We start from the raw sequence: 17,441 nt of genomic DNA, 5'->3' as shown, positions 1-17,441 counted from the left end.
GACTTGTGTCTTTTAAATATGGTGGGTAGCCCTCCCTGCCTCTTCTAGCCAATAGGATCAAAGAATCCACCTGTTTTTGTTTTCTATTGGATTCACTGCTCCAAGCTCCACCCCAATAGGCGGAACTTTTGCTAGGCAGCCTGTATAAAAGGAGAGCGTTTAAGGTGCCCCCTGTCCCTAAGAGTCCTGCCTGTCTGTGCTGAGCAGAGCAAATTGTCTCCTGAAAGAGCCTTGACCTCTGAACTGTGGGAGAAATGCAGCCGCCCCAGCAGAGCAGACAGCTCTGGGCGGAAGCTGCAGGTAAGCAAGGGGCTGGGCTGGAAAAGCAGGTGAAATGTCCCGTGTGATGAATTACAAGGAGGAGAGTGGAGTGTTACTCGAGGGCTGCAGGGTTTGTAGCTTCTCTTGGCTAAGCTGGTTGAACATGCCTGGGCTCCTTGCCTGCTCTGTTCCTCCCATGATCTCCCTGTGTTCACCTTCCTGGTTCCCTCTATTCCCTGCAGCTCCCCTAGTTCCCCCTATTGTCTGGTTCCCCCATTTCTCCCTCTTCAGGGGTGCTGTGTGCTGTGCCCCTGTGCATGGGTCCCCCATGGCTGGAGTTTTGGTGCACCCCCATGCCTTGTTAGCCTCACATCCATGTCCCCAAATCTCCCCCACACCAGAGTGTCCCCACCACCATAGCCCCCCTTTCTCTCTAATACCAGGGGCTCTGTGCACCTCCTTCCCCCTGTCAGAGGTTTTGGGTCCCCTTCTGCCATCTGCACCCCAGTGCCTGTGTTTCCCCCGTTGTTGTTTTTGCCTGGGAAATAAGTCATTCCGGGTGCCCACTCTCGAGAGCCTGAGCAGGGCTCTGGTTATGCTGGGCGGTGTTCATGGGGCCGTCGAGCAGTTTTTGGCTCTGTAAACCGTTGCAGAGGTGCACGAAGCACTGGCTGTGCTAAACGGATGGCAGGAGACCCTGTAGCCCCCCTTTGGTTTTCTGATTGCCCCCCAGGTCAACACTGTTTGGCTCATCGGTGCCAAGGGCGGCCCCTGGAATTTAGGAATTGGTCCCATGCAGTGCTCCAAAGTGATCACGTGCTAGACAAACCGTGGAGTACAAGGTCTGCCAAAGAGTGGGAGGGTTGGCCTGAGGCTGTGAGCACCAATCTGGGTGCCAAGAATCTCTCTGAGGGCTATTCCCTGGTCTGGTGTCAACATCTTCTGTGCCCTTGGGCAAGTCACTGCCCCCTGCCTCAGTTTCCCCATCTGCAAAAAGCGAGCAATGCTTCCCCAACCCGTGGAGGCGGGGCGCATGTGTCTGTGGAGAACGGCTCAGTCAAGCTCTTCACAGATGGAAGGTTCTAGAAGAGCGTGATGTTGCTGTTGGCGGCTGCTGCCCCCCGCCGAGCTAACGAGAAATGCAGCATTCATAATAAGCCATTTGTTGTTCCCATCTTGCCTTAACGTGGGTGGGAGCAAGCCGCAATGTATGCGTGACCTGCTGGAAGGGTGTGACAGAGGCTCGGCTCTGGCTGAGGGGTTGGACCCTCCTTTCCATCACCCTTCCACCCCACCGCCTGCGGAGCGCTCCTTACGCACCGTTCCCCGAGGGCAGCTGGAGTGACTGGGATTGCGGAACCTCAGCCCCAGAGAGACACCTCGGTGCCAGCGGCCGATGGGTAGAGCAGGGGGCCGGGAGTCAGGACTCCTGGGTTCGATCTCAGCTCTGCCAGGGACTTCCTGGGTGAAGTCACTTCACTGGTCTGTGCCTCCGTTTCCCCATCATTAGTTGCAGGGGCAGTGCTTAAATAACCTTCCATTGCCTCTAGCGCTTTATATCCAAGGATCTCAATGCACCTGGCATGACTTAATTAGCATCATCATTTCCCCTCTCTGAATCCCCTCTTCCCAAACCTCACCCTTGATCCCTAGCTCCCTGGCCCAATAGCCATCACCAGCGAAATGAAGGCTCCCAAGAGGGCCAGTGTTTCTGCTCGGCTCTCCCATGAAGCAGATGGCCACGGGAGCTCAAGGTTAAGCTAGCTGCAGATGGCAGCATGAACGGCTCCTTGGCACTTGTCTTTCAGACCCCGGCTAGGCCAAACAGTCTGTTTCCCTCTGGCTGGCTGGATCAGGAGGCAGCCGATGCCTGCAGCCCTGCTAAGCCATCGCTCATGGGCCTGGCTGACGGACTGCAGGTCTTCCATCTGTCCACAGGTGGCTGCCTCCAGATAAGATGGTGTCTCGGAGTGTGGGGGAGTCCAGGCCCTGCACCCCTCTTCCTGGGATCCACTGAGACTCTCAGCCAGCCAGTAAAATAGAAGGTTTATTGGACAACAGGAACACAGTCCACAACAGAGCTTGTGGGTACACCCAGGACTCCTCAGTCAAGTCCTTCTGGGGGAGCAGGGAGCTTAGACCCCAGCCCTGGGGTTCCCTGTGTTCCTCCACCCAGCCCCAAACTGAAACTAAACTCCCCCAGCAGGCTCTCTCCTGCAGCCTGTCTTCACATTCCTGGGCAGAGGTGTTACCTCCCCCTCCTCCTCCTGGCTCAGGTGACAGGCTTTCGGGTCTCCCATCCCCAGGGCACATTCCCAGGTCAACACTCCCCCCTCCCTGCTGCATCACATTGTCACAGAGGGTGTTTGTGTCCTGGGCCCCCTTACAAACACTCTCCCCTGCCCCACAGTGCCTCCAGGACAAGCCCAGCCATAAGGTTCTCTTTTTGCACAAGGGGAAACTGAGGCATGGAGGGAGGGTTTGCTGGCCCAACCAAACTACAAGGCGAGTCAACTGCAAAACTGACAAGAGAACTCAGAAGTCCTTGAGCTAGAGGAGATTCCCCCTCAGCTGCTAGCTGTAATAGGCCTTTTATCCTCCCCTACAGGGTGCCGTCATGCACACGTGACGAGGTGACCCCCCTGAACGCGCTGGCTGGTGCATGAAGTTACTTTCTGGGTGCAAGGGGGCGGGCACCCTGGTTGCCAGTCACAATGTGAGCTGGTGGCCTGCTAAAGCCATGGGGTCCCTTCTGGTCTCTGTGCAGGGTCCCCAGCTCTTTCCAGGGGACATGTGCTACCCACGCAGCCTCAGTGCAGCAGGGAAGGGTACACAGACGGCATTGCATGCCATAGACCCACATCTCAGGGGCCCGAATTGCACACACAGATCAGTCCCGTTCCAGCCGCCCAGCCCCACAGAGCTGAGCACGAGCCGCGTGTGTCTCTCCCCAGCAACCTCCGCAGGAGCAGGGGGTGTGGGCAGATTGGCACAGGCCTGGATGTGGATGGAGACGGGGTAATAGCAGCCCGGCCTACACCCAGCCCCAGTGAACGCTTGCTCCTGAACTCACCTCTTGGGGACTCCAGCTGCTCACTGACTTCACCCCGGCTTCCCTTCTCTTCCCAGCATTCTTGGGTGCAAAACAGCTCTTAGTCACGGTGCAAAGGCTCCCTGGGGCTGCCTGGCTGTGCTAGGGAGGCCATCTGCCACCAGCCAGGGACTCTCTAAAGGTGGCTGATGGGGCAGTAGGGAGGGGCTAGGATCTTGATGATGGAGCAAGAGAGGATTATTTTTCCGAGGATGCCTGTGCAGGGGGAGGCCGCTTTCGTGAGCTCTCAGGGCTCCGCTCTGGTGGCCCCGGTGTAAATCTGGCGCTTGCCCAGCATCCGCTCGGGCGGTTGATTCTGATCGCGCTCAAGCTCTGTGCGTGCGGCACAACCCACTCGCCAATTCCAGGCGCCGCCAGCCAAATCTCGCCTCCTCTAAATGCAGGAGCTTCCCGCCGGCCCTGCCATTGCTCTTGTTCTCGGTTCATTTGCCCCCCCTCCAAGTTCAACAGGAGCATAACGAATATCCCTACCCCCATGCAGGCAAAAATAGCATGAAATGAAGAGCGGGGGCCAGGGGTGGGCATGACTCCAACCCCAGTGCTGACAAGTTAATAAGCCTCTGTTTGCTAAACAGTGCGTTAAAGTGTTGACAAAAGCTTTTTTCTCGTGCCTGGCTGCCGGGAGCACAGGGCGATGTAACCCAGCCAGAGGAAGAGCCAAGGAAGTCCTAATTGCCAAGGAAACACTAGGGCTTGTCAGAGGACATCATGTTTGCTATCAGCCCCAGTGCGCCTCCAACTAGATCTTACTCCAGCTACTCAGCAGAGGAGCCAGGAGCTCAGCGGGCAGCTGGGTGCAGTTCAGGGGGTGACACAGTGCTTGGGGCTCCGCACTGGAGCCAGCGGGCTGAGATGGAGAGGTCCCAGCTCGTTAGGATGGCTCTGAATTAGTGACAGGGCTGTTAGCTGCCCCCGTTGCTTTTGTAATGAGCTGGTCCTTCCTGTAGATTTCCCCCCCTTCGCGTGCCCCTGGGTGGCAATCTGAGCCCAGAGGCGAAAGACGGACCAGGCCAGGTGCCCGCAAGGCCGTAGCCTGGGTTGCCTGGCTTCCTCTGCTCTGTAATGCTTTTTGAGAGGGAGCCCCGCACGTATCCCCTTGGGAGCGGAGAGCTTCAGAGCAGACAGCGCGCTCTCCCTCCACCGCGCGGGGCTGAAATGGGCGATAAGCAGCGCCAAGGACGATTTCCCCTTTGTTCGTATGCGGCTGTCCCCTGCCCCTCTGTGTGTGCTCAGTTACTGTGTCTTTTAACGCTGTACCCACGGTGGGCCCAGTAGGCAAAGGGTTATGGAGCCCTGCCTTGTCCCTTTTCAGATTGTCAGGTTGGCACTTTCAGTGGGTACTTGGGTGCCAATCTGAGCACCGCAATGCAGAGCTAGTGCCCTCCCTTAAGCAGAAATCTGGGCACCTCCTGTACAAGACCATCTACAAACCGGGGAGGAGGGGGATGCCCAGCCTTGGCCTGCATTGGCATCTCGACTTCACAAGACTGTGCCCATCCCCGTCTGCCAGCTTGCACTGGGATCTGCCCTGATCTGTGACTAGCCATTGCTGGGTGTTTGATTTCACACACAGCAAATCTTTGCAGCAGCTTGTTTGTCCAAACCCTTCAGCTCCATGGGGAGGGAGGCCCTGGGGAGCAAGGCCTGGTACAGAACACTGCATCCCACAGCAGTTACCAACCCGAAGTACAGATGGGCCCCAAGTTCTGGTGCATTCCCAGCTGGGATTTGGTCTCAGCTCATTCTAGAGAGAACTCCCGGCAACAGAGTTCACAGTCCAAATCCCTCCTCCTATGTTTGGGTCCAAGGCACTGAGCCGCACTTCGATGGTAACACCTTGGGCCAGCTGCTCAGCTGGTGTAGATCGGGGGGGTTCAGCAGGAGCCATGCTGATCTACCCCAGCTCTTAGTGCCTGTTAGTGTCTCTGTCTCTAGCTGCAGCTGCAGGAACAGAGCTCAAGCTGCATCCCATCAAAGCCCAGCAGCTCTTCCTCCAAACCGCAGAGCCCACGCTCCTAATCCAATGGTGCGCTCACCCCTGACTGCTGCGCTGCTGTGTTAGTGGTGGGGGAAATCAAGGCAGGGGAGACATTAAGGTGTTGAAACTCCCCGACCGAAAAGGGCCCAATGCAGGCTCCAATCCAGCCGTTACAATTCCACAGCCTCTGTTGGGATGTCGTGGTGCCCTGCTAGCCGCCTTCGCTTGCAGGTGTTCAGGGAGGCTGCGTGTCTCCAGCTGCCTCATTGCACCCACAGATCAGTGAGCTGTGAAAACATAAAAACAGCCAGACTGGGTCACACCAAAGGTCCATCTAGCCCAGTATCCTGTTTTCTGACAGTGTCCAATGCCAGGTGCCCCAGAGGGAATGAACAGAACAGGGGATCATCAAGTGATCCATCCTCTGTCACCCTTTCCCAGCTTCTGGCAAAAAGAGGCTAGGGACACCATCCCTGCCCATCCTGGCTAATAGCCATTGATGGACCTCTCCTCCATGAATGTATCTAGTTCTTTTTTGAACCCTGGTATAGTCTTGGCCTTCACAACATCCTCTGGCAAGGAGTTCCACAGGTTGACTGTGTATTGTGTGAAAAAATGCTTCCTTTGTTTGTTTTAAACCCGCTGCCTATTCATTTCATTTTGTGACCCCTCATTCCTGTGTTATGAGAAGGAGTAAATAACACTTCCTGATTTATTTTTCTCCACACCAGTCATGATTTTATAGACCTCTATCATACCCCCCCTTAGTAGTCTCTTTTCCAAGCTGAAAAGTCCCAGTCTTATTAATGTCTCCTCATGCGGAAGCTGTTCCATCCCCCTAATAATTTTTGTTGCCCTTTTCTGTACCTTTTCCAATTCCAATGTATCTTTTTTGCGATGGGGTGATCACATCTGCACACAGTATTTAAGATGTGGGAGTACCATGGGTTTATATAGAGGCAACATGATCTTTTCTGTTGTCTTATCTGTCCCTTTCTTAATGATTCCCAACATTCTGGTTGCTTTTTTGACGGCCGCTGCGCACTGAGTGGATGTTTTCAGAGTACTATCCACCATGACTCCAAGATCTTTCTTGCGTGGTAACCGCTAACTTAGACCCCATCATTTAGTATGTATAGTTGGGATTATGTTTTCCGATGTGCATTACTTTGCATTTACCAACACTGAATTTCACTGCCATTTTGTTGCCCAGTCACGCAGTTTTGTGAGATCCTTTGGTAGCTCTTCGCAGTCTGCCTGGGACTTAACTATCTTGAGTAGTTTTGTATCATCTGCAAATTTTGCCACCTCACTGTTTACCCCCCTTTCCAGATCACTTACAAATTTGTTAAATAGGACTGGGCCTACTGGGGGTAAGGCTGGCTCCGCTGCTGATGGCTGAATGGAGATGGACATGGAGACAGAAGCGAGAGGCCAGGTGTATGAAAAGGCCTTGGCCAATTCACTCCCAACTCTGTGATCCTGGCAGTGAGCCCGGGGGAAATAGCCCACAGCACCATGGAGATGGAAGGAGAACATTTCCTTGAAGGAAGCTGGCAGTGATACTGCTGCACAATCAGGGGCCTTTGGGAAAGGGGGTGGGAGGCAGCCCCCAACGTGAGCAGGGTTTGCTGGGTGGCCCCTCTGTCCTTTGCCAGCAAACTCTGTCCCTGCACTTAGGGCAGGGATAGAGTGGGGAATAAATTGCTTAAGCCACCTTTGTGCTCTCTACATTGCACTGCCCTGCACAGCCCCCAGTGTCACTTAGAGCAGCCTCAGGGTTGCTCTAATGTAGGCTAGGTCTACACTTAAACTGGTACAGTGGCCCAGCTGGAGTACGGTAGCTGTGCCACACTAGTGCTTCAGTGCAGACACTCCCTGCAGAGCCAGGAGGGGTTCTCCCATTGCTGGAGTTAACCCCCCTCTCCCAGAGGCAGTAGCTAGGCTGCCGGAAGAATTCTTCCATCGCCCTAGCACTGTCTCCACAGTGATGTAGCTGGGTTGATCTAATTTCCTGGTGTCGGCCAGCACTTACGCTCTGCTCCCTGAGCCCTGAGAGGCCAAGAACAACCCCAGCACTGTGTGCTCTGGACACGGCCCTGCTGCTGGGCGTAGGGCCACTGGACAGACCTTATGGCAGCCGGGGAGACCTCTGCTCAGGAGGGGAATGTGCAGGGGACCCTGTTAGGTGCCAGGGCAGAGGCAAGGGGCCCCTGATTCTCCAGTCTCCTGGTTCCGAAGCGCTAGCTGATACAGCAGGTGACGTGCACCCTCTGGTCGCCAACGCCATCAGCTGGGGGTCTCCGTGCCAGGCTGGCACCTCTGGAGGCAGCAGGCCTCTTGTCTAGCCTCAGAGCAGGGCTCAGTACCAGCATGAGTCTACCCCCGGGCAGCCCCGCCAGCGTGCCCGGCCCCTCACCAAGGTGTCAGCCAGCCTGTCTCTGTGGCCCGTACAGCCTCTTGCCCCCCTGCTCAGGCTGCCAGATGGTGCCAGCTGTGGCCGTGGCATTTTATGGGGACACCTGCTCCACTGGGAAGGGGGCTGAGACCCACTGATGGGATTTCACGTTGGCCCCGTCAGCCGGCTGTGCTCGGTAGGTGCTGCCACCTCCAGCCATGCCCGGCCGGAGCGGGGTGGCCATATCCAGAGGCAGAGCCAAACTTTGGGGTGTTTGAACGAGAGGGTCTAGCTCTGATCTTCATCTCTGACGCTGACGGGCGCTGCCTGGGATCTTGCCTGGAGGGCGATGGGCCTGGATGTCCCAAGAACTGACCTGGGCCTTTGGCCTGAACTCCGCTCATCACTTTGGGGGGCTGGGGCACATCAGCATTTTCCATTTCCTCCCTCTCCCCTGGGCCTCCCCAGCTCTGCGCAGGGGCTGAAGCACCGACCGGCCCACCCTGTGCGGCATTTGTGGCCTGCCCTCAAGCAGGGCGCTGTGGCAAGCTCCTGAATGGAGCCTGCCCTCGGGAGGTCTCCAGAGCAGCTTGCAGCTCCCTAGCGGTCTGGGGAAGTTTGCCTGCTTCTGGCTAGGCATCTGAAGTGCTGACCCCCTCCACATTTCTCCCTCACCTGCTCTCAGCCCCAGAGCACGCCTGGATCCTATCTCTGCAGGGCTCAGTTCTGGGCTCCCCTCTGCCATATAGACAAGCCCACCCCAAGGTTCTTATCCAGGTGCAAAGCTCTCAGGAGGGTCCCCAGATCAATTGCAGTAGCCCCTATGCAGATTGGGCCTGTGACCTGCCCAGGGTTTAGCCCGGAGACCGCAGCAGAGACGGGGAAGGAGCTCAGGCCAGCGGTCACAATCCCTGTTGCACAGAGTCAGGCTAACTTCTCTGCAGCATCAGCCCCTCAGCAAGCTCCCCCATTACCCCCCCATCCCAGTCTTCCTTTTTCCTCCCCAGCACTTTAACTTCCCATCCCTGGCCCCCATCTCCCCTCGCTCCGGGGGCCCTTGCAGGGTTGGCAGGTCTCTGTCCAATCGCAGAGCCAGGCCGAGCATTTTGCCTGGGAAATGCAGTTGCGGGTCGTTGCCCACGGAAGGAGCTGACCCCTCTCAAATGGCAGAGGATCGAGCGGCTCCGTCTTGGCCCTAATGGACGGGTGGGCTCCAGGGGGGCTTGGCCCAGCTCGTTGTCTAAAGAAACGTAAGTGCATTTGGCGCCTTGAGATACAATTGCCTTGTTGAATATTTCAGAGGGTTCCCGGAGAGAAAGGGGCGAGAGGCCCAGAGCCACGTGGCTTTTGTTGGGCTGTTTCTTTTAAAGAAAGTGAAGGGATTTTACTTCAGAGCTGCAGGGCAGGAGAGTGGGCATTGCGGGGGAGGGGAGGTCTGCCTGCTGCAAGGCCAGCTCCAGCCTGGATAATGGCTGAATCTCGGGATGCAGAGCCCCAGCAGGCCAAGCTGTGCTAGGTACAAGCCTCCGCCACCTGGTCCAAAGCTCCTGGAGCTGCCTGCCCCGGTGACTGCAGTGGGGCTTGGGCCAGGCGCAGGACAATGCCCCGCTGAGCACCTGTCTGAGGGCTGCCTGCACAAACTCGTGCTACAGCAGCTGCCGCTACTGCAGAGATGTCAGTAGCTGGCCCCCATCACTGCATGGGAACAAAGGCTAAGTGACTTGCCCAAGGTCAGACAGGAAGTGGCGGAGCAAGGAATCGAACCCTCGTCTCTCAAGTCGTAAACTGGTGTCCTTCCCTTGGAGCATGTCCTGCACTACCTGGAGCTGGCATGCAGCATCCATAGCCTGCACGCGCACCCCCACAATGCACTTCTGCCACGGCTTATAGCTAAATGTACGCGACAGGCTGAAATGGAAGAGCTGAGATTTGCATGAGCACCTTGTGGGGACAGAGCTGCACCTCCCTTTATCGGTACAAAGTAAGCTGCCCTGTTACATTCCCTGTCATGGCTTAGACTCTAATTGCTGTGGGAAATACCAAGCATTTCCAAAGCACCCACGGGTTAGTGGGCAGTACAAGGCTGTGCACCAAGTTATTCCACACAGTTATCTGAGCTCAGAAACCAGAGAGGACAGAGCTCCGCCTGGTCAGCTCCAGGCCCTTCCCTCCAGTCTGTTTTCTAGGGCTTTGTCCCATCCGCTGATGGAAAGTCCCTGTGATATCCCCACAGGCCCATCTGGTTTGCCGCTTTAATGACTGTCCCACAAGTCACCCCGGTGCTCTATGCTTAGAAGTGAGTGTGACGTTGCACTCCATATATTTTTATAAAAATATGTTTGTAAGTGTGGATACGATGTAACTGGAATATGCTTTGTGCAAAAGGCCTCTTGTAAGGTATCATTACAAAGCTTATCTATTGAGTGTGTGCATCCTATTTGTACGAATGTGCCATTCTTGTATCTGAAACTAGGAATATGAAATATAACTCTGAGGGCCTATTTTAATTATGCAAAGTGTGGGCCATTAATGGTTATTTGGAATCTTGATGGCTCCCATTAACCAGGACGATTGGTTGTAAATGGCTCTGTTTATTTGTATGACTTCCTGTATACCTGTGTGCCAGCCAATGGGTAATGAAATCTCACAGGACATGTGATCATGTCACCTGAACTGGAATCCATCTTAACCTGGTGCTTTTCCATTTAGAAGAAGGGGTGGGAACCCAGAGAGAGACAAAGGATTCCCACCTTGTGTCAAAGCTATTTAAGGGGGTGGAACAGAACAAAGAGGCTGTATGCATCCGATGAAGTGAGCTGTAGCTCACGAAAGCTTATGCTCAAATAAATTGGTTAGTCTCCAAGGTGCTACAAGTACTCCTTTTCTTTTTGAGTCATAGGGAAATCCCCTAGTTACCACCTGAGCTGGAACTAACAAGGATTGTACTAGGGAAAAGAACTGGGCCCAGACTAGGAAGGAGTCTAGTCTGTGAAAGAAGCTTATTGGAACATCTAAGGGCGAGATTTACCTGTATTCAGTTTCTTAATGTATTAAGCTTAGACTTACGTGTTTTGTTTTATTTTGCTTGGTAACTTACTTTGTTTTGTTTATTAATTGAAACCACTTAAATCCTACTTTTTATACTTAATATAAATCACTTTTGTTTATTAATTAACCCAGAGTAAGTGATTACTACCTGGGGGAGCAAACAGCTGTGCATATCTCTCTATCAGTGTTATAGAGGGCAGACAATTTATGGGTTTACCCTGTATAAGCTTTATACAGAGTAAAATGGATTTATTTGCAGTTTGGATCCCATTGGGAGCTGGGTATCTGGGCACTGGAGACAGGAGTACCTGCTGAGTGGTTTTCAGTTAAAGCCTGCAGCTTTGGGGACATGGTTCAGACCCTGCATCTGGGTTGCAGCAGGCTGGTGTGTCTGGCTCAACAAGGCAGGGTTCTGGAGTCCCGAACTGGCAGAGAAAATGGGCTCAGAGGTAGTCTCTGCACATCGGGTGACAGTCCCAAGGGGGTCTCTGTGACCGAACCCCTCAGTGAGGTCAGCTTAGCTATGGCAGGTGTGGGTGTGAAAACTCCACGATCTGAGCGCCATCACTACGCTGCTCCCAACCCCAGTGTAGATGCAGCTGGGCTGATGGAAGAATGCCTGTCACCGTGGCTACCGTCCTTGGAGAGGCGGAGTTCCTACAGGGATGGGAACCCCCCCTTTCCCACGCTGTAGGAAGCGTGTCTGCTACGGCACAGCTGTGGCAACATGGTGCCGAGAGTGTAGATGTGGCTTTAGAGAGCCCCCATCACAGGATTTCCCTTGACACTGAAGTGTAGGGGAAGAGCCTAATTTAGTTTAAATAGGGCCGAGGTCCTCTTCCCCCCCACCCCCAGCCCCCCACCCCCGTAGTCCTAGTTGTAAACTCCATTGTATCTTGGGGCACTAGGTGTTTGTATTGCAGTCGTGGCTGGAGTCCCCAGCTGGGAGTGGGGTTCTATCCTGCTTGGTGCTGCCCAGACAGCCAGAGAGGGTCCTGCCGCAACATGGTTACAGTCTAAAGGGTGGAAGGAAGGGTTGTCCCTAACTCGCAAATGGGGAGCTGAGGCCCAGAGCCTCAGGAAATCTGTGGCCAAGCTGGCCCCAGAGCCCAGGTTTGTCTGAGTTCCTTCCCGTGCCTGGATCCCAAGCCCATCTTTCCCACCTCTGCTGGATGTGTGGCCCCTGCAGACACGAGTGACTACGGGTTGGTGTCAGATGTGGTCTGACTTGGACAATGGAAGTTCATCTCTGACGGTAGCCTCCAGCAGCTCTCCTGCAACAACCAGTTATTTCCCTTCCCCTCCCATGTTCCCCCCAGACACTGCATGCTGCTTATCTGGCCTCTGCAGGACTCTCTGCAGCTGGGAGTGGCTCAGAGCCCCAGGCATTGTGGGATTCCTCCCCAAATGCACAGACTTGCCTCTGGCTTACGGGAGCGGCTGCCTGGCTCTTCCCCCTTGAGCAAAGCAGAGTTTGAGCTCTCAGAAGACATGAACCCCCCTCCCCCAGCTCCCTTCTCCTGAATTCAAAACTCATCCCCTTTGCATTAAAGTTTCTTTGCTGAAGAGCAATTAGATTAGCATCTAGACTCAAAAAAAGAGCCAATTTGCAGGCAGGTGGTGCTGCCGCGTTGGCTTTCAGCTCCATAATGGGGCTGCAATGAATAAGCTGGCACTGAAGGAGAATAATGGGAAACGCAGGGGGAGAGGATGCTGAGATGAGAGCTGATGAGAGGGGAAGGCAGGTGGAATAGGGAGACTCAGGAGACAGGAGCTGTGGGGGTGGTTGGAACCAGACCCTCCCCCAGATGATGTTGGAGGGAGTGGAGGCTTGGCTGGAGGGGGGTTCCTGGTGATGAGGGGGAGCTTGGGGTCCTGAGGTAGTGAGAGGAAGGGGAGGGTGCATGGATCTCGAGATGACATGGTGGGGTCAGCCCATTAGAGAACCTGGCCTGTCCCTCCAGGGTGTGATGGGTGGATTCCCAATGGGTCCTGATTCTCCTGGCCTTGGGAGACTCCCATTGGATTTCTGAGCTGGGTTGGGGTTTGGCTCTGGGTCCGACTGGAGTTTAGACAGGTCACAGGATCCACATCAATGCTCCATTATCCTTCCGCGGCCCAGGGTGATAACCTGGGAGCGGGTCGACTCTCTGCCGGTGGAAAGGGCACAGCTTCGCTGACTTCCATGGAGCAATGCAAAGTGACCCCAGCAGGGAGTCTGGCCCCGTCACTGTCACAGCGGCATTTAAATTAACACTGGCCCTTGACTCAGCCATCTCTGCACGTCTCCCCTTCACTTCCCAGGCTGGGGCAAAGGGTCCCAAGGCCAAGGCTGTGCAAATGGCAAGGAGATGCTCACTGGTTATTTCTGCCTTGTCACAGGAGCTAAACACCGCAAATCACGTGGTAATTAATCGATGAGCAAATTAGTGACATCAGATGCAGTTTCCGTATAATCTGCAGACACATGCAGGAGTACAGTGCATGGCTTGGCAGCCCCTGGGGTGTCTCTAGCTGCTGGCTGGGACACAGGCCGGTTATTTTTTCCTCTCTGCCCAGGGAATTTCAGGTGGTTTGTGGGCAGCCAATGCCCACTGCTCTTGGAGACCCGAGACCTGCCCATGGAAATATTCAGCCGTAGGGATCAGAAATTGAGACACAAGTGAGGTAAGGAAGAGGGGGCTTTGGAATGTGGCTGTTCCAGATGGCGGGAGCTGCAGGGGAGAAGGAGCTCTCGCCACCAGGGGTCAGAGACGAGCTGGGGTCCAGGGACAGACTGGGTCTCTGTGGCTGGCCGGAGCGAGTCCATGGAGGGCTGTTAAAACCATGGAGCGTTTTGAAGGGGTGTTGCCGGCTGAGACCAACCCCTTCTGCGCCCAGAGTTTGCACTAGCGAGGAGACGCCTCAAGAGAGCAGGCCATGCCACTGCCAGCCAGAGGCGTGAAGTCCTCCTGCCTCTGAGCAAGCCTGGCGGGCACTCAAGGTCTGGGCCCAGTGGCTGCTGCAGAAACAGAACCTCCCACTTGCAGGGCACCCTCTAACCCTCCGTGGGGCTGGGGATGGAGCAGCCTGTGATGGCTTGGAGAGGGCAGAAATGGGCCAGGGGAAGCCAGGCCTTACCACCGCCTGGCACTGAAGGAGCTCTACCCCCTCCAATCCTGCCTTGATCCTGGCCCCAGCCTCCCTTCCCTATTCCCCAGGTGGCTCTGGCATCCTCTCCCCATGCTGCCAGCATCCTAGCCGTAGCTGGGGGATTCACGTCCCCCAGCATGTCCCTGTGGCTCCATGCTCCACCCACCGGGCTGTTTGCGTCCATGTCCCATCCTGGAGCTGGGGAGAATGACTGGAGCCCGCGGGGCACTCTGGGGGCAGCGGGCAGGCAGGGGCAGTGGAGATGGAATGAGGAGCAGGCAGGTCTCTAATGCAAGGACATTGTCCTCTGGTGAGGAAACAGACCTGCAGGGGAGTGTCCAGGGGGCTGGGCAACGTGGCCTGCCCCTCCCCTCCAGCAGCCTCCATCTGCCTGGAGAGGGGCAGCAACAGCTGGGGGGCTTGGGCATGTGAGAACTTCCTGGGCTGGGATAAAGGGAGGGGAGTGTGGTCAAGGGGTTAGAGCACAGAACTGGGGGTCAGGACTCCTGGGTTCCATGTCTGGCTCTAGGAGGGAAGTGGGATCTGTTGGGTTAGAGCAGGGGACTGGGAGTCAGGACTCAGGGAACCTGTTCCTTGGGCACTGTATGACCCGTGGTGCAAGCCTCTCACTGTCTGTGCCTCAGTTTCCCCTCACCAGTGATAGGGATTAGTGCCTCCCTCTCTCACAGCAGGGCAGGGGGGTCTTCTGCTCTTGGTTGGGTACTGAGACCCCATCTGAGAGACACGCTAGGCTGCAGAGTGGGGCACAACACCCCCCCACCCCGGGCTGGTGACAGGCCATGTGCAGGGTGGGATGTGGCGGGGACTGTGTACACGCTAGATGTGCGGCACAGGGAGAGTGCGACAGACACGTGCGCCAGGGCCCCTCCGTCTTCCGCAGGCTCATTACCCTCCTATTACAGCTTCTTCACATACCTCATTGGGCTGGCAGCCTGCCCACTCCCTGAACACAATTGCTTCGATCGCAAGCTGGCACAGGGGCCCTGCTCCCCTGGCCTGCCCCCCTCTTTCCCTGCTGGCAAGGGCAGGGCCCCCTGCTGCCCCTCCCTCCCCTGCTGCTGGTCTGTGTAGCCAGGCTTCCACTCTGCATGCCCATGGTGGTGCAGGGGGGATGGGACTTGTGCAAAGGCCCCTTGAGGTCTCTGGCTTTGGCAGATGCTCAGCACAGCCCAGCACCTGGCCCTTAGCGCAGACAGCTCCCTTTCACACGCAAAGATCCTAAACCACCTGGGGCTCCCAGCCTAGTGGAAGTTGGGCACCTCTCTCCCTGATGCTCCTTTGCCAGATCCCAGCCTCTGCCCTCACTTATCTGGGTGTAAACCTGGAGCCCCCTCACCGAAATAATGGGGTAACTCCAGATTTATGTCCATGCCCGGAGATCCAGCCCTGGCGTTGTGGGAGAAAGATACCTCCCACCCCACTCGCTGACATGCAGCCTCCTCTGGGGTGGAGCTGGGAAGTCTATCCACACCTGCAGCTCCGTGCTGCGCTCTGGGAAGGGGTGGATGCTGTGGTGGCGGGAGGTGGAAGGCAATGACCTGAGCTGGTGTTAGGCCAGGGCACGAGAGCTATTCCCCTGTGCCTTATGAAAAGGGCCACAGGATATTTAATGATCATGCTGAGGCCAGGGCCCCACGGGGTGTTAATTCTCTCCTGCCAGAGGGCTCTTTGAAGCAGGGACAACTCTCCTCTGTAAGGCCTTGCAGAGCGAATGAAAAAAGCCAAACACCGCCACCCCTCCCTTTGGATTTATGCTGCAGAGAAAGTCCCTGGAAATAGGTAATAAGCGAGTTGATGACAGCAGTGAGAAGCACAAGCTGTGCAAGCCCCTGGCAGTGGAAACCCATTGGAAATGGTAGTACTGGGGGTGGAGATGGTGTCCTGCCACGGTACGCAAGGGCAGCTGGGTGGTATCGGGGGAGACCAGGGTGACCCTTGATCAGCAGAGTGTATCAAAGGGCTGAACGTCCATTATGGCTGCAAGCTCCGTGTTCTCTCCAGCACATCCCGCCTTGCTGGGGTCCCCCCGCCCCGAGGGGTCAGTGGGTGTAGCTGAGAAGTATTTTCAGACAAGGGTGGGGGTTGGTTTATCAGGTCTCCTGGAGCACAGCTGGGAAGATGGAAATGGGGGGTGGGGTGCTGGTGGAAAGAGGGGAGAAGGGGGTGGGGTGCTTTCCTGTTCAGCTCCCCCTTCCATCCACAGGTCTTATTGCTCCAAACATGCAGTCAGAAGCAGCGGGGTGAGTGGGTTGATGGGGGGGCAAAATCTAAGCGGGAATAAATGGAGGTGTTGAACACACCCACAGCCCCGCGCTTTCCTTTTCTGGGCTCGAGGGTGACAGCAGGGAGAGATCCACCCACCCAGCTCTCTCCTGGCCCCCAATCTGGCAGGGAGCTAGAGAATCCGGGAATTAGGGTTTAACAGGTTAAATAATTGATCATCGCACTTGACCTGCAGACACTGGAGCGGGTTGGTATCCTAACATTGGCCAAGATTTTAGAGTCAGTGCTTGGGGCGGGGGGTCCAAGCCCTGGCGTGTATCTGCTCAAAACAGGGAGTTTGGTGTGAAAAGAGCCTCTTGATTGCATAGGCAACCATTGGCTACCAGTGGGACCGGGACTTGGGCAGATGGACTATTCCTGGCTCTGCCATGGGATCTGGGGCAAGTCCCTTGGACTTTATGTGCCCACTGTACAGTAGGGATTCTGTTCTCCATAAGCTCCTGTACCAGTCCCCTAGCCCAGCCTTACCTCCCAGGGGTGTGGTGCCATTAAATACAATACAGGTTATGGGGCGCTCAGGTACTCTAGGCCCAGGGACCAGGTCAGTTCCATGGCTAGACAACAGGGGAGCTCTAATATTGTTTGGTTTCAGAGTAACAGCCGTGTTAGTCTGTATTCGCAAAAAGAAAAGGAGTACTTGTGGCACCTTAGAGACTGACCAATTTATTTGAGCATAAGCTTTCGTGAGCTACATCGGATGCATCCGATGAAGTGAGCTGTAGCTCACGAAAGCTCATGCTCAAATAAATTGGTCAGTCTCTAAGGTGTCACAAGTCCTCCTTTTCTTTTTGCTCATATTGTTTGCGGCCACTAGGTACTAGTGTAATATAGGAACTTATCCTTGCAACAAAGCCCGTTGCCAACTGTGCCCACATATCTATTCAGGGGACACCATCACAGGGCCTAATAACATCAGCCACACTATCAGAGGCTCGTTCACCTGCACATCCACCAATGTGATCTATGCCATCATGTGCCAGCAATGCCCCTCTGCCATGTACATTGGTCAAACTGGACAGTCTCTACGTAAAAGAATAAATGGACACAAATCAGCTGTCAAGAATTATAACATTCATAAACCAGTCGGAGAACACTTCAATCTCTCTGGTCACGCGATTACAGACATGAAAGTTGCGATATTACAACAGAAAAAACTTCAAAACCAGACTCCAGTGAGAAACTGTTGAATTGGAATTCATTTGCAAATT

General features: G+C 55.2%; 1 protein-coding gene across 4 annotated transcripts in view; it reads left to right on the top strand.

The window, feature by feature from the left end:
* The first annotated feature begins 220 nt into the window (after window positions 1-220).
* Window positions 221-17,441, top strand: part of COL16A1 (collagen type XVI alpha 1 chain) — a 166,166-nt gene continuing 148,945 nt past the window's right edge. For 3 of the 4 annotated variants that reach the window (XM_084652359.1, XM_084652358.1, XM_084652356.1), the window contains exon 1: window positions 8,890-8,999. In XM_084652359.1, the coding sequence (XP_084508485.1) occupies window positions 8,948-8,999 (52 nt within the window). In that variant the 5' untranslated portion in view covers window positions 8,890-8,947. Of the gene's footprint in view, window positions 301-8,889; window positions 9,000-17,441 lie in introns of those variants that run through there. The other variant, XM_084652357.1, reaches the window with a different exon arrangement.

This window comes from Lepidochelys olivacea (assembly GCF_965140295.1).
Source record: "Lepidochelys olivacea isolate rLepOli2 genome assembly, chromosome: 19".
Classification (NCBI taxonomy): Eukaryota; Metazoa; Chordata; order Testudines; family Cheloniidae; genus Lepidochelys; species Lepidochelys olivacea.
Note: the sequence above shows the minus strand (reverse complement) of the source record. Positions and strands in the feature narration are given on the sequence as shown.